Source organism: Perna viridis, chromosome 2 (genome assembly GCF_037379345.1).
Source record: "Perna viridis isolate PV_CMFRI_1.1 ecotype Kerala chromosome 2, ASM3737934v1, whole genome shotgun sequence".
NCBI classification, from domain to species: domain Eukaryota; kingdom Metazoa; phylum Mollusca; class Bivalvia; order Mytilida; family Mytilidae; genus Perna; species Perna viridis.
This window is the reverse complement of record NC_142446.1, coordinates 9409938-9425571: the sequence shown is the minus strand read 5'-3', so window position 1 is coordinate 9425571 and position 15634 is coordinate 9409938. Positions and strand designations below refer to the sequence as shown.

At 32.8% G+C, this 15634-nt stretch overlaps 1 protein-coding gene across 1 annotated transcript; it reads left to right on the top strand.

Moving 5' to 3' along the window:
• Positions 1-3182: 3182 nt before the first annotated feature.
• On the top strand, positions 3183-15421 carry LOC148623564 (NADP-dependent oxidoreductase domain-containing protein 1-like). Its single transcript, XM_088565456.1, has 5 exons — positions 3183-3428; positions 7134-7330; positions 9805-10146; positions 13842-14028; positions 15140-15421. The coding sequence occupies exons 1-5, from the start codon at positions 3223-3225 to the stop codon at positions 15318-15320; spliced, it is 1113 nt and encodes a 370-aa protein (XP_088421582.1). The 5' UTR covers positions 3183-3222; the 3' UTR covers positions 15321-15421.
• Positions 15422-15634: the final 213 nt, after the last annotated feature.

Here is a 15634-nt window from a genome sequence, read left to right as displayed (position 1 = left end):
TCTGGGATGGCTACTCTATGTAAATACGCACTTTATGACGTCGAATTGCTTTCGTATTGTATCCGTTTGCACTTTTTGGGTTTTTTGCCTTCGATGTATTTTGCAGATTTGTGTAAATATTCAATATCAAACATTACAAACACACGTAAAGATATTATAACGAGAAAAGGTATGGTGTATATGTCAAAGAGACATTTTGTGTCCGTTTGCATACTTTTAAAACTGAATACAAGAAATATAATTGAAAATTATTTAAAAAAATAGAAGTATTAACTTGTTATTATTATTATCTTTTATAAATTTGAAGAGATACATGTTAACCAGGGTAATTATTAAGAAAAGAGTATCTGAAATATTTTTCAACAGGGTATTTCACGAATACTCTAATTCATCTTAAGTAAGCAGGTTGAAAGAACCCAAACGATCTTAAAACAAGATTTCAAATGTCAAGGTCAAATTTTTGCATTTCAATGTCATTCACCTTACCGGTGCACCTGGTCCATGCTCCCTATTTTTAGTGGAGTCCGAGTTGCTCATTTGCTTTTGTTACTTTGTATGTACGATTTTAGTTACTTTATGTTCTTTGTTGTGTATGTCTGGTTTCCATGTCTGGACTTTGTCCCTGGATTGCATTCTTTTGATTACCGCTATAACCTTGGTTCCCTTGATCACTCATTCAAAAGATTAAAGCCTACATTTCTGTTTTACAACTGTCACCATTTTTCTCACAACCTTAAACTTTATTTTCACCACAAAAGCTATGTGTTTGGTTTTTATAGACATATTCTGTCTTTATGACGACATCTTTGTCCCGTGACAAAAATAGGATTAAATTTTAGTAAACAAAAGTTTTCTTATAAAATATCCCAAAATTCATATTTTCGTTTTATTGTCATGGTAAAATATATTCAAGGTTAAATGACTAAAAATAGAAAAATAACCCATGTCAAATTTTCTCTTATTGCATGGAGTTAATTAAGTTCGTATTTCTTCATATTTAAAGAAAATATTAATACATGAGTGCAATTTTGTTTGTAGGTGCAGATCAAAATTTAAAAAAAAGGCATTTATATTATGCCAAAATTACATTTTTTTTAAAACGAACTGGCTACGATTACTCGAATTTACATGAAAAAGCAACAATAAGAAAAAGATTATTGTTACTTCAGAGACAAATGGAACGGTTTCCGGTTGCGAATCTGATTAATTTGAAGTAACAATTACTAATTTCCTTATTATTAGTTGACGTTATTATTACACAAAAATGTAAATGTATTTTAAAACAGTGTAACCGAAAGACTTTCTTGATACTATTTCATATTTGTCTCAAATTCCCCGGAAGAATATTTTTTTTCTCCAACTGAAACAAAAATTATCTCTGGACTGTTGGTAGCCATGTTTGATTCGTAGTGAGTGAGCTCATTTTACATTGGCAAAATGGAAGACAAAGCACTAATGGTAAATATATAAACTGAAATAATTTTCAAAGGGAATTTATCGTAGATTTATAGAGTTGAAATTAATTCACATTGATTTCATAGTTAATATTGATTTAGGTTCATATATAAAAACAACAACAATGATGATTATACAAACAATGAATATATAATAAATAAGATAAAGCATCAAAACAAAGAAAAGTATATAACACAATAAACATGATATTCATAAAACGCATAATTATTCACATTCTACCTATATTCATTATATTCAACATCAATAAATAAACGAAGAATAACAAATACATGTATAAGTTTGTATATATACACTGTCAAATAACGACCCGTGCAGGTCCAGGTGTCAAAAGAATAGGCCTGTCGTAAAAGGCGATTAAATAGTGCTCAGGAACCTAGCCGGGGGCTAGGCGCTCTGCACACAGAGCAACTGGGATGTGTGCCCCAGGTGGTGGAATGGGGTACCCCTGGTGTGTTACATGCTGGGGTTGTCAGGCTATAATACGGAAAACCTGACCGCAAACCATAGTGGTACACCGTGTTGGGAAAGATGCCACGTTCCTCGCATGTTAAAGAACCCTGCTGTGATATTCGATAGGAGTAGGAACCTTTGCACTCTGCCACAGGAGGCTAAATTGCGCGACCCTACCCATTCCTCCCTTTTTTTAGTGGCAATCTAAATTTGTTGACCCTGTTTCCCTTGTGTCCCATCCCTTTTTTTATTTCATCATAATTTCATGTTCATTTTATCATCAATTTCATGTTCATCGTCTGACTATAGCTGAAATATTGCTGCTCGGACGTTAAACCCCATCAATCAATCAATCAACCAACCAATCTGTCAAATAACAATAACGCCATGCAACAATAAGCAAAATAATTATTGTTACTTTGATTAAAACGTGTCTGCAATCGGTAACCGGTTCGAACACTAGTCACCAGTAAATAATTATTTTTTGTTTATTGTTACTTTGCCGAGTAACTCTATCCAATGCCATTTTAAAGGTATTTCTGAGCTATGTTTAAACAGCTATTGAACTATACAACTATTTGTATTTGTTAAACTGTTGTTTTGTTATTTTATTTACCCAATTGATATTTGTTGTTTTCTTCCTTTTTTGTGTTCTCGTGCATGTCATTGCTGTATATCCTTGTAGTATGTTCTGTGTAAAATTGTAAGAAATGTAATTAATGGGAGAAGACTTCGTAAGTTTGACTAACTTGTATCTTTTGCCATTTGTTCTAGTTGAGCAAATAAAATTGTTATAAACTAAACTAAGTATTGAATAGCTGCATTACATCTATAAACATAATTTTAAGGTCTAAAGTGTTTAAGGAAGTTATTTCATTTAACAAAAAACATTTACATTGATTTAATGGGGCAATTTGCTTTTAGCAGACTAAGTCACTTTACACTCAATAATTGCCTACAAAAATGGCCAATAAATTTTTAGGAAAGGCACAAAAAATAAGGGAGGTAGGATAGCAGAAAACTTGGGGTTGTTAAATATTCATAAAAACGCTGAACAAAATTTTTATATGGATTTATTTATGGTTTCCGTGGTAACAGAACATTTGAAAATGAATAGTTTAGTTACCATGGAACATTTAAATTCTTGTTCAGTCTTTGAATTAAAAAATGTCTCTCACAGGCGTTACTTGTTGTATTTTAGTGAGATCCACTTTTCGGAATTTTTCGGAGAGTTGCGTATACTAGACGGTTAGTCTAGAGATAAATCGAACAAAATAAATTAGCGTTCATGGAAACATGGAACTTGTTCAAAGACTACAACAAAAAGTTAAAACGGAACCACCACCTGTTGATATCACTGACAATTTACAGACGCTGCAGTTTGAAAGTGCTTTATCAGACGATGAAAAAAGTATTCTTTATTTACGAATACGGTCACATGCCTTGACAGTTACAGCTTGTGCTCAGGCGACGTATTTTGCATCAGTTTTGAATGAAGCCAGGTAGAGAATAATGCAGTATCACAATTCATAGTCAATAAACTTTTATGAGGGGACTCAAATAGGTCAAAAAGCACTGGCCAGGGAGTTATAATCCTATTAACATGCAGAGCTCACTACATACTTTAACAGTCCCCTTTTTTTTTTGGCATTGGCAGCTTGTCCATGCATCCGTGGACGGGGAGCCTCTACAGGCTAACTGTCTACACATCCGGTTTGAGTCAATTACACATGGAATCATGACGGAAATGGTTCATTTATGTTAGTAATGTGGAAATTGTGAAAAATTCTTTTTATACAAATAAATACAAAATGATACAAATACGTTTAAAAATTAATTCGTAACTATTGTAACAAAAAGCGATTAAAATTCAATCAGAATTAATACAAAATACACATTTAACAAACTCAAGGATCTTTATATATGTACCTATTCCAGACGGCAGATGTGAACCATCCATTCACAGTGGTCCTTTTTTGTATAAACTAAAATTTGAAGAACATTTCATGTGTTTTTAGCATGTGGTATATTTATATTTTCGGCCAAGATTTAGTTGGGTTTTTTTTTGCACCAGTCATCATAATTTCTGTGACTGTTATGTGCCTGACCAACATAAAACCTGTCTATTAAGCACATGGGCTTGCTCCAATTATCAAATATGCTGTAAAACTAGTATTTAATACAAACAGAAATCTGTTCAGTTTATTAAATGTGAACACAGTTTGCAATGATATTAATAGTAGTACAATTGCGGTAACATTTCCATAACGAATTGGATGTTTCCGTCACGATTCCGTATGTTTTTGAGGCAAACCGGATGTGTGGACGAGTAGCCTGAAGAGGCTTCTCGTCCACGAATGCGTAGACGAGCAGCCACAGCCTTTTTTTTTCGTCAAGCCACTCAAGGAAAGCTCCTAGTTGAATCATTTTTGTAATTATTAATCACTTAACTTCTTCTTCTGTGCGTTTCACACTCTTTGTTTTTCATCTTATTCTCATTTTAGGTGTGACATCACACTTTAATTTGAATGGTTAATTGGGGGGAAATTTACTGGAAACCATTCCATCACAACTAGACTTCCCTGACCAGTGCTTGATAATGATGGGGGGTAATGAAGAGTGCATTCATTAAGAGCCGGTACCCGGTACTTATACCCGGCTACAGTAGCGTCTGGTACTGGCAGAATAAAATAAAAGCAAAAAAAAATCATGAGGACAAATCTAGTAAATAGATATCTAAGATCATTCCGTATATAGGCTACAGGTTCGTCTCCAAAATTGTAACCTGAATAATTCATTCGTTACATTTCAATCACTATCGATCGCTATGTGAGTCAGTGAGAATTGATGATGGTGAGGTCTTGAATTATTCGAGTTACCAAAATCGCGATCTTTAGTTCTTATTATTGTTTATATTGGTGTCTTCGTCGAGGTCTTTAACGCTTTAAGCTATGACGATTTAAGCACTCGACACGTTGACATACTCCCAAATAGAGTGGGGAAATTATGTCGGACCCACGTGGGGTCTGGGAGTAGGCTAGAGCGTCAAAACAGTAGCCCAGCTGCTAGTAGGACATACTCTGACTGAGTCAGTTGTCTCGAAGACTGGGCTCTGCTACCTTCTACTACTAACTGGCATTACTAACAGAATCCTTATAAGAGGTGGTCGTGCGAGATCCATAAGGATAGTCAAGACTGTAAAAAACCCCAGTCATCACGATTTAACGGTGTGTCCATTTATAGAAAACGTGGTGATTTAACAATGTCAATCACCAATTATTTTGTGTTGAACAAAAAGCTAAACACAGGTAAAGATTCTATGAAAACGTGTAAAAAAATGCTGTTCGTATTTGGAATTGCCCCATACCCGTCATTTTTCCCGATATTTGTTGTGATTTGTGCAGACGAGTGCAGGAATTTTTAGTGTGGACAACAAGTCAACACGTGAAATACAGTATTCGAATATGATTTAAGGGACAACCATTCAATTCAGCGGATGAGGGGGAGTTTTGGTAAAAGTATTCTGGCAACCCTGAGTTTGAAAAGAACATGTCTGGCTGTTGCTCACAAGAATATAAAAAAAATATTGGCTCTGAGATTCAACACTGCTACAGATTATAATAGAAAATACATTGGAATGTTTAAAAAATTCTGTTTGTCTAAAAGTCAACCAGACTAAAACTGCCAGCCTTGTTCTTTTTCAGAAGCAAAGAATTTCTTATCAGACTATGATTTTTAGACCAACATTTCACAATAAGACACATGCAATTGCTCTACATGTGACAGTAATAATTTGGCAATAAATAACAACAAAGTTTATTACAAAAATAATCAGCACTAGGAACCACCACATGTTATGGAATTTCATTTAATAAATGTTCAGTTTTGTTCCTATGCTTTTATTTGCATGTGTTGGTGTTCAAATTTTGTAAAAAGTAAATAAAAGCCTGAGAATAAAAAATGACATTTATCAAAATTTCATATAAAATGGCATAGTATTAAACAGTCAACAAAGTTTATCATCAGTAGTCTAGAAATGGATCTGGTGGGAATCATGGGGAGCTCCTGGATTTCAGGGTTTTGAGACTAAATCAGTTATGATTTATCATATATCTTGATTTCAAATTCATATCTTTTGAACAAATCTGAAGCAAATATTGCAGAGTTAATCCTATATTTTCAAGTAAAAACTGAAATCCCAAATAGGCTAACATCCAGGAGCTTACGAGGGGCTTTGAATTTTAGATATATATAAATGAAATAAACATGAAGGGTAAATCCAGGCATTAGTCAAAATATAATATTCCAGAAACAAAATGTCAATATCTGAGTAAAAACAGAAAATTGGAAGCCACCACTATGGTCTTGACTTGGTACTGGCCTTTCTAATAGGAATGGTGGGTTAGACCATATTTTTAGTGTGCCTAACCTCCACTTCCATTATTGTTCATTATTTCAGTTATATTTCATCTCAAATGTATGGGCAGCATATTATTATTGCAATATATAATTGTCACCAATCAAAATCTGTAAAATCAGTACAAAAAATATATGAACAATAAATATCTCTTTGTATAAATGAAAGAATTATTCATTTTGAAACATTAATAATCCATTTATATTTATAATTTTAATTTTATTTACTGCAGTGAATAAGTCACATGAAACTGAAATTGGAATCAATAGAGGTTCAGAGTAAACAAAGTTATTCTCCTTAGATTATACACAATATTAAAAGAATCAAACACCACTATAATCAAGTAATTTTTAGAATAAAACGCACCGTTATGAATACGACTTTGAAGTGGTAGAAAATCTTGCATGGCAGACAAGGTCAAATTTTAGTAGAGGCATGGGGAATTCAAAGATCTTTCATATTGTGAAACAATAAAAGAAGAAAAAGACATAAAAAGTCTTCAGTTTCTATTCCATTATTGATTGAAATGAGATACACATTTAACAATTAATGAATTGCGTGATTAATAATGTATACATTGTACATAAACATTATAAACACTTTCATGCTAATATTTTTAGAAAACTCAGTTTGTATATTATTAAGGTGAATTCCCATTAAATCTGACTTTTACAGGAAAGTGTGGCACCACCTCACAAAGTACAAAATGAGCCTGCTCAGAAAATTAGCATGAAAGGGTCTATTGATTTAAACCTGTGGTAAAATAATTAATTTTTATTTTTATGAACAGACATTTGAGGAGACAAATCAAAAGTCCACAGAAGAAAACTGCTAAGATTATGCAAGATCGGGAACCTAAAGATCCTCTTAAAATAGGAGTGATTGGTTGTGGAAGATTGGGAAGTCAACTTTCTCATTGTTTGTTGACATATGGAGGTGTAAAGGCCAAAGACCTGAAGATATCAACAAGAAGACCAGAAACACTAGGCAAGCTTTTTAATTTTCAGCTTAAAATGTGATTTTATTCTATTGACGGTAACACCTCTTGTTGGTTTACTCATGAGCTACTCCATTTTTCAGGTAGATACATTGAGCATTCTTTTCTGTCATCTTGCAAAATCATAGTCATATATATTTTGAATTAACTAATAGTGTTTGAAATGATGTAAAAATAATATATTTAAATTACTTCTAAAAGAATTTTGGACATAATATTTGTGTGGTAAAATTACAAACATTAATTGTAAAAAGCCTCTAACAAGGGGAGATAATTGGTTTGAAAATGTTCTATATTTCAAAATCAAGTTTGGTGACCTATGTTTTTTATATTAAAATTTTAAAGTATGTTCATTCAAGGTCCTATATACTAGAAATATTAGGTATGATCTATTTAACATTTTTGTTTTGTAGAATTTGTTTGGCCTTTATACCAAATTATAGAAATTTCCCTCAAAGTTTGTTAACTTTTATCCTCTGCTCAGAAAACTGTTCAAAATTCTGAAATCAAGAAAATTAAATTAAATATGTTTCTGTTTTACATTTAACTACAAATGAAAACAACAAGTTCTGTATTAGAAAACATCTGCAAAATATCTGCAAGCACGTCTAATGTTTTGTATGATAGTGGCTTATTAACAGAAAGCCATATGAGCTATTGACATCACTTGGTGTCTGTCATCATCATCCGTCATCATCATTAACAATTTTTCTCTTCTGACACTTCGTAACCAATTAGAACCAAACTTGGTGGGAATGTTTCTTGGGGTATCCTGCAAAGAACTGATGTGGGGATATTTGATCCGACTAAAAACATAGCTGCTGTTACTTAAAATAGAACAAAGGGGTCAGGAAGAAGGTTTTTTCATATATCTCCAATATGTTAGATTTAGCCAAATTCTTTCATTTGCTGAAATGATCCTTATTATAAGGCCTACAAATGTCTGTGAGGGATCAAACGACTCCTATTTAGAGTTATTGGCCTTGAAGGGCAAAAAATTACAAATGTTTTAACAGTTCTCAGTCAGTAAGTTGAAAACTATAGTAGATAAATAGAAACTTTCAATTGATGAAAATGATCCTTATGATAAGTCCTACCAAAGTCTTATTTGAGTCAAAATTGTCTGACAACTATCTTGTGAGAGTTATTGCTTTTGAAAGGCAAAAATTTAAACAGATGAGTGATTCAGGCTCTTGGGAGCCTTTTGTTTACCATTTCTAGAACATTGATCTAAAGCAAAAAAGTTATTTTTCTGTAGTAAATCTTTTTATGGCACATCAAACCCTTTTTAGCTCAATTGGCCAAATGGCCATGTGAGCTATTGCCATCTATGTGTCTGTCATTCATTTACTTTTTCAAACATCTTCTCCTCTGAAACTACTTGACAGATTGTAACCAAACTTTGTGTGTATGTTCCTTATGATATTTTAAAAAGTCCTTGTGTGGGGGATTTTTGATCCGGCAAAAACATGGCCACCATTACTAAAAATTGACCATAGGAGTAAAATTGCAGAATTTTGCACATAATTCAAAAACGGTTGGGTTTAGCTAAAATATGGCAGGAGTAATATTGTTCAGCATGATGCCAAAATTTTTAGAAAGATCCATTCACAGATGAATGAGATTTTGTCCTGAAATGGATTTTTTGCAGAATTTTGTATATCCAATTTTGAAAATTTGTACTTTTCATTCTTGCTTTTGTTGTTTTAAGTAGGAGATGAATGTTTGGCTTTCTAAAAACATTGAAGGGCTATAGTTACTTAAAAATACAGCAAAAGTATACTAAAAACACTGTTTGTTTGGTGGGTTTGCAGAACCTTGAATCACACCTATCAGGAGTTGAATTAAATACATTTTTCCACTAGGTAAATGAAACAAGAACAGAAAATTAACCCTCACTAAATCTAGGTTTCTTGGGTTATTTCTGATCTGAAATAATAACACATATAGCATTCCACAAACAAGTTTTAAAAAGGGGAAATAACTTCTAACAAAATTGAATGTTACCTTTCATTAGCAAGTATTTCCCCTCAAGTTTGATCTATGCCTTTCATTGGCAGTGTCTGAAGTTTATAGGGGTTGGTACTTAAAACAAGGCTACGTCAAGAGGTACACTGAGGCACACTGAGGAAACTAAAGACATACTGTAGAAAAGAGCATTTATTAAAAATGTTAAAACTTTATATGAAAAACATTATTGACTAAAAAATGTAGACATTTGAAAATATGTAAATAAACAAGCTATATTCAACCACAATTACAATTATCCACATGCACTGATTGTAAAAGTAAAAGTGGGGGACAAAGAGTGCAACTATATATTGAGATCATGAAACAGTATGATTGAAAACACCTGCCTCACTTAAATAGTTACATATTGTTTTTGATTCAATTTTCAGTTACTATGATGTAGTATGTAGAAATTTTATTGCTATTAAAGTAAGAGATTATTTTTTCTTCATAGAATATCTCCAAAGCAAAGGTGTTGATTGTTTTTATGACAACATTAAATTGGTAACGACATCACACATTGTATTTTTGTGTGTCCTGCCATCACAGATACCATCTATAGCAGAGGAAATAAAACACCAGACTCCACCAACAGTCATATTCTTCTCATTGGTCAGTACTTATACAACAAAGAAACTCAAACAGCTGTTGTTGACATCGAATATCCTACATCCAGAATTCACTTGGACTGAAGAAAGCCACTCAAATCAATGGGACTATACCTTAAATGTCAATGGTGCATTAGAAAATCCTGTCAATGTTGAAAAAACCTGCCCTCTTGGTTTAAAAAAATCAGGTACTAATTAATGATTTATTTCACAAATAATTCATGACACTGGGCCATCCAGAAATAAATGGACCAGTTGGCCATTCAAAAATGTTATATGCTTCCTTGAGGTGCTAACTAAGATTTATGGGCGGTTCATATAAATTCTTGGCTGTTCATAAAACAATATATGGACTGGCTGAATTCATATGGACATGAACCAGGGATGTGATTTTTCCACAGATCCATTGGTTTTGCACTTTTTACTTTTACATGGATTTTTACCATTAAATTTTTTTACTCTATACTTACTAATTTCAGCTTCATTTTTTCTCTTCATATCTCATTCCTTTATAAAGAGTTTAAATCTTACAAATATATTTATTGCTTGAGCTGTTTATTGTAACTATCATATACTGAGAAAAAGTCCCTTTGTAACAACAGATTAATCATTTTATCAGAATATGTCTATTTCACAAGCTTTCAAAACTTAACTTCTATACTCCAGCAGTAAAAGATGGTCTTCAGTCCTACCACAACACTTGTTACTCCTGTTGTTGTATTAATTTAATAAGGATCCTGAAAAATTTGAAAGATCTTCTGGAAACCCTCAGTTCAATAGCATTAAAACCTAGGATTTTTCAACTCTTTATCAGGGTTCGACATTAGCAGTGGTCAGATAGTCCTGTGCCTGCCTTATTTGAGGGAGGACAACCATAATATTTAAATTGGTAGTTCTTTAAGCACTTTGAATGAATTCTTAAAATTTAACGAGTCCTAAGGAGAGGAACACAAAACAACTTTGAGGATCACTTAATTTATCTTTCAAATAGTCATGTGAGCTACCTAGCGCGAAAAGTTAGTGTGAAACCCTTTTTTATACTTATGTTTCCTATACTCAGTTAAAATCCTGACTCAAAAAACATACATTGTTTGTACTCCAAAAAAGACGTTCCGCCCAGATACAGATATGTAGTACTTTCTTTATACTTTGTTAAAAATGATTTCAAATCATCTTTCAAATATACCGAAAATGTTTTCAAAATGCAGGAATTTTTTATTATTAACAACATACATGTATTTGTCCAGTTTGGTGGATGTGTTTTTCAACAAATGGTTGGCATTCCAATGGGAAAGATTTGTGCTCTACATCTCACTTCCCTTTTCCTTCACTCTTATGAGGCTGACTTTATTGTTGATCGAGCTGTTTAGCTAGATCCTCTGATCTTAGTTTCCCCTATGTAGATGACATATTATTGGTAAACAGTCCTAGTTTCTGGGCATTTATACATCACACCTACCCCAAAGAACTTAAAATATAGGATAATACAGACACTGTGAAGTCAGCCTCTTATCTTGACCTACACTTAGATATTGATGGTAAAAGAAGACCATAGACCAAACTATACAACAAACATGGTGACTTTTCATTCCCTATTGTCAACTTCCCTTTCATCTGTGGCAACATCCCTACAGCACCTGGGTATGGAGTTTCTATATCACAACTCGTACGTTATGCCAGAGCTTGCTGTAACTATGGAGACTTTTTGTACCGTGCTAGCTTTCTTAAAATTAGGCTTCTGGAGCAGGGTCATGTTGCTACAAGATTAAAGTCATCACTACAGAAGTTTTATGGTCGTCATCATGAACTTGTAGATCGTTACTATGTATCCATCTGCACCATGAGAACTGATTTGTTCAATGTGTCATAGTTATCCTTTCCTCTTTCGTCTACCCTGGACTTGACTTTTTATGAGCAGCTCTGCTGGTGTTTCTAGAAAAGCAGAGGACACTTACCCTACCGGTGCATCTGGTCCACATACCCATATATTTTATGGAGTCCAAGCTGCTCATTTACCTGTGTTACTTTGTATTGTTTTATTTTATGTTCTTTCTTGTGTGTGTGTATGTGTGTGTGTTTTCCATGTCTGGTCTTTGTCCCTAGATAACATTCTTTTGATTTCCACTAGAATCTTGGTCCCCTTGATTACTCTTTTAAAGCAACCTTACGAAAGAGTCACACTAATCAACTACATAGTCTTTAAAGATAAGAAACTTCAACTGACCGTCTATTTTAATGCCTTATTATCCTAAGTATATAAATTGGTTAGAACTACTAATGGTATACATATCTAATATCAAAATGTTATATATCCTGTTTTGGATTACCTTTAATTTTTTTTTCTCCATTTTTTGCAGATGTATAAGGCCTCACAAAGTTGATAATTTGGTTCTCAGGCCTTCCCTAGTCTCTTTTTAAATCACCTGGACTATAGGTCTATGTGCAGAGCTGTTGTTGTCTGTCTTAACTGTACTTTAAAAATCTTCTCCTCTGAAATCTCAGAGTGCATTAATACCAAAATTGGTCACCAGCATCCTTGGGGTAGCTACTTTAAAAAATATGTTTTCAGATACTGGAAAATAAATGTGACATTGTTTGTTCTTACAAAAGTCCCCATTTTGTTGAAGTTGTACCTTTGGAAGGTAAAAAATAATGACTTTTGTGGTTACTTGAAAACTGTAATAGACAGAAATAAACTTTCACATGTAAAAATGATCCTTCATAAATGCAATAAATTCCTCTCAGAAAAGCTTTTGCATCTGTGGTATCCATTTCACAAACTTCTGAAAACATTGACAAAATTTTTCACTGTTACAAAACTTTGATACAAAAATATAATAGCACTTGCAGCTTCTTAATTAAATATGGTATTGCCCATCCAGTTTTTTTATGGTATAATTGTCTATAAAGCATTCTTTCAAACAAAATCCTATTGGTTTATCTCTGCCCTTAACAGATTTATTGGTAAAGGATACAGTTTTCATATTTTTTTCTTAGACTATTCTTGAAAGTTGTTTTCACAAATAGAGATATTCAACCCCTAATTGCATCCCTGCATAAAAACTGTCATTCTTGAATATTGCACTACATGGAATCTTGTCTGTTTAATACTTGACATCAATGCTTCAAATCCAGTCAACTGAAATTGTAGTGACCAATTATTTCCAATGCTGGTAGTTTTCTATGGCTTAATATTTCAATTATATTATTGAATGAATTTTATGGTGTGTGTGTGTTTGTTGATTCAGTTCATTTTTTATCTGACATTAAAGGGGGGTTGTTAAGGCCTTATAAAACCAGCTTAGCCCCATTTCATGCCCCTCACAGTCCACAGTCAGGAGATGTTGGTCATTAATGTGTCCTTGTGTTGTTATATTACTTTTTGGTTTGAATTGTAATCGTTCAGTTTCCATGGATTTTATTACTTTGTTGATTTAAAGGTGTGTTTACACTTATTGAAGACCATCAGGTGATCTCTGAAAGTATGTACTATTTTGTATTTAGGTTATACACTGGTGCATTTTTTAGGTTTCACCATGTCCATTCTTTTTCTATTATGACAAAGCCTACAAACATCCTAGTTTGTAGGGTCATGGTTGTGTGACGACTCCTCATATATGAGTCATTGCCCTTGAAAGACCATAAATTTTGTGAAGTTTAGCTTGTAACTTGAAAACTAATAGATAGAAAGAAACTTTTAATTATTGAAATGATATTTTTATTATTGTAAGTGTAGTAAATCTTTCATAATTAAAGTCTTCTTGATTTAAAAAAAGAAATTGTGCCCCTAAAATTTTAAATTTATTTAAAATACATGTTATTTTTGTTTTTGTGTGATACACTTGATACATCAAAATATTGAACAATAGTATTTCATTTTCAGAAAGCGTTGTGAGTACTAGTGAGAAATTTGCAGAACAAATGCTTTTTGCTTTTATTAATATGTGCACACAACTGCAGTTGTCAAAGCTGGAAACATTGGAAGTGGTGCATACAGTATTGTTTGTAGATTTATTGGAGGATAAATTAAGGGAGGAAGATTTCATCAAAAAGACAGATAACATGTTAGGGTATGTGTGTAATTTATTCTTAGGTATTTTTTCCAGAAATATGAATGTAAAAAAATTAATATTGCTTCCTATATATTGCTTCTATGTGCCAAATACATTTTGAGAATGATATTGTTTCCTGTCACTACAGAATTTGTACTACATATATAACTAGCCAGTTTTCTTCTCTATTAAAGAAGCAGAGCAAATAATAAAAAAAAAACACAATTTGAATTTTTGTTGTCTGTTGTTACTTTTAAGATTAACTCCTCAGAAACAATTTGGTGTTGTACATATATTTTTCAACTACACCTGGCTTTAATGAACAAGATAAGGATTTCTGACTGCAATGATGATAACTCTGAAACTACAAGTGCTGAATCTGCTGATAAGTCAAAACTTTACAGTATTATTCACCAAAATTGACCTTTACAATAACCCACCAAGTGTGCCTCTCAAATTGTCTCAATAGGGTTTCAATAGACAACTTTGAGTATTATTAATTTCTAGTCACTAATTAGACTCCCACGAATCAGCTCAAAAATTACAATTTCATCAATCAAATTGCTTTTAAGTTTGTTTTAGCTCACCTGAACCAAAGGTCCAAGCAAGGTTATGTCATCTTTTAACCTCCTGCTTAAAAGGTGGAGGTATAAAGTGATCATGCTGTCCGTCCATTCTTTTGTTCATCCCTAGTTCTTATCAGCAACACTTCTAAAACTTCTGAATGGATCACACATTCTTCTTCACATGATGCAACTGTGCACATCTTCTATTAGAATGATTTTTGGAGTTTCCTGATGCAAAATATGGATTTTGCCATTGGTCCACTGGGGGGACCATTGAATGGAATTGGATGTAACTTTCACACAATGTTAAATCACATGATGCCATTGTGCACCAACATGTGAGGTTTGCTCACTCTTTTTTTCTGGTTTTGTTTTTTGTTTTTTTATTTTGGCACATTGAAAGTTAAGATGAGTGATTCAGGCTCTTAAAAGCCTTTTGTTTAGGGTTCTTTCACGTATTTTTATTCAAGACCACATCATATGATTGTTATTTATTTTAAGGTGGAAACAAGTTACGTTCTGTTCTATTTTGCTTGTATTGTTACGGTCCTTTTTTTTTGTAGGATGTTTCCAAAGTTTGATTTAATTAAAGTACTTCAGGTGAGAACACCAGTTCAGAGAAAATTAACTGAAGACGGGCATTTAAGACAAGGCTTTGTACAGAAATATTTGTCTGTATTTGATAATTATGTAAAGCGAAGAGCCCAGGACCTGTTAGCGGGTGAAAATAATTGGGAAGTGTAACTTAATAATGAATCTGCTAATGGCAGAACAATTTTTGGTTCCTTGAACTGCTTGTATTGTATCTGAGATATTTTACATATTAAATTTACACTGGTAATTAATTTTTGCACACTATTTTTCAGAAAGTGCAATGGTTTACATGTTATTACAGACAAAAATATGCTACAACATACACATTTTTGTAATTTTGGTTGCATGGCTGTTGAATTTTTTATCCTGAAAATTGGACTTTTCATTTTATAGAAAATATACTTCCTTAAAAATTATTAGCCTTTAATTGATTATTTGTCATAACACTGTTAAAAATTTTGGGT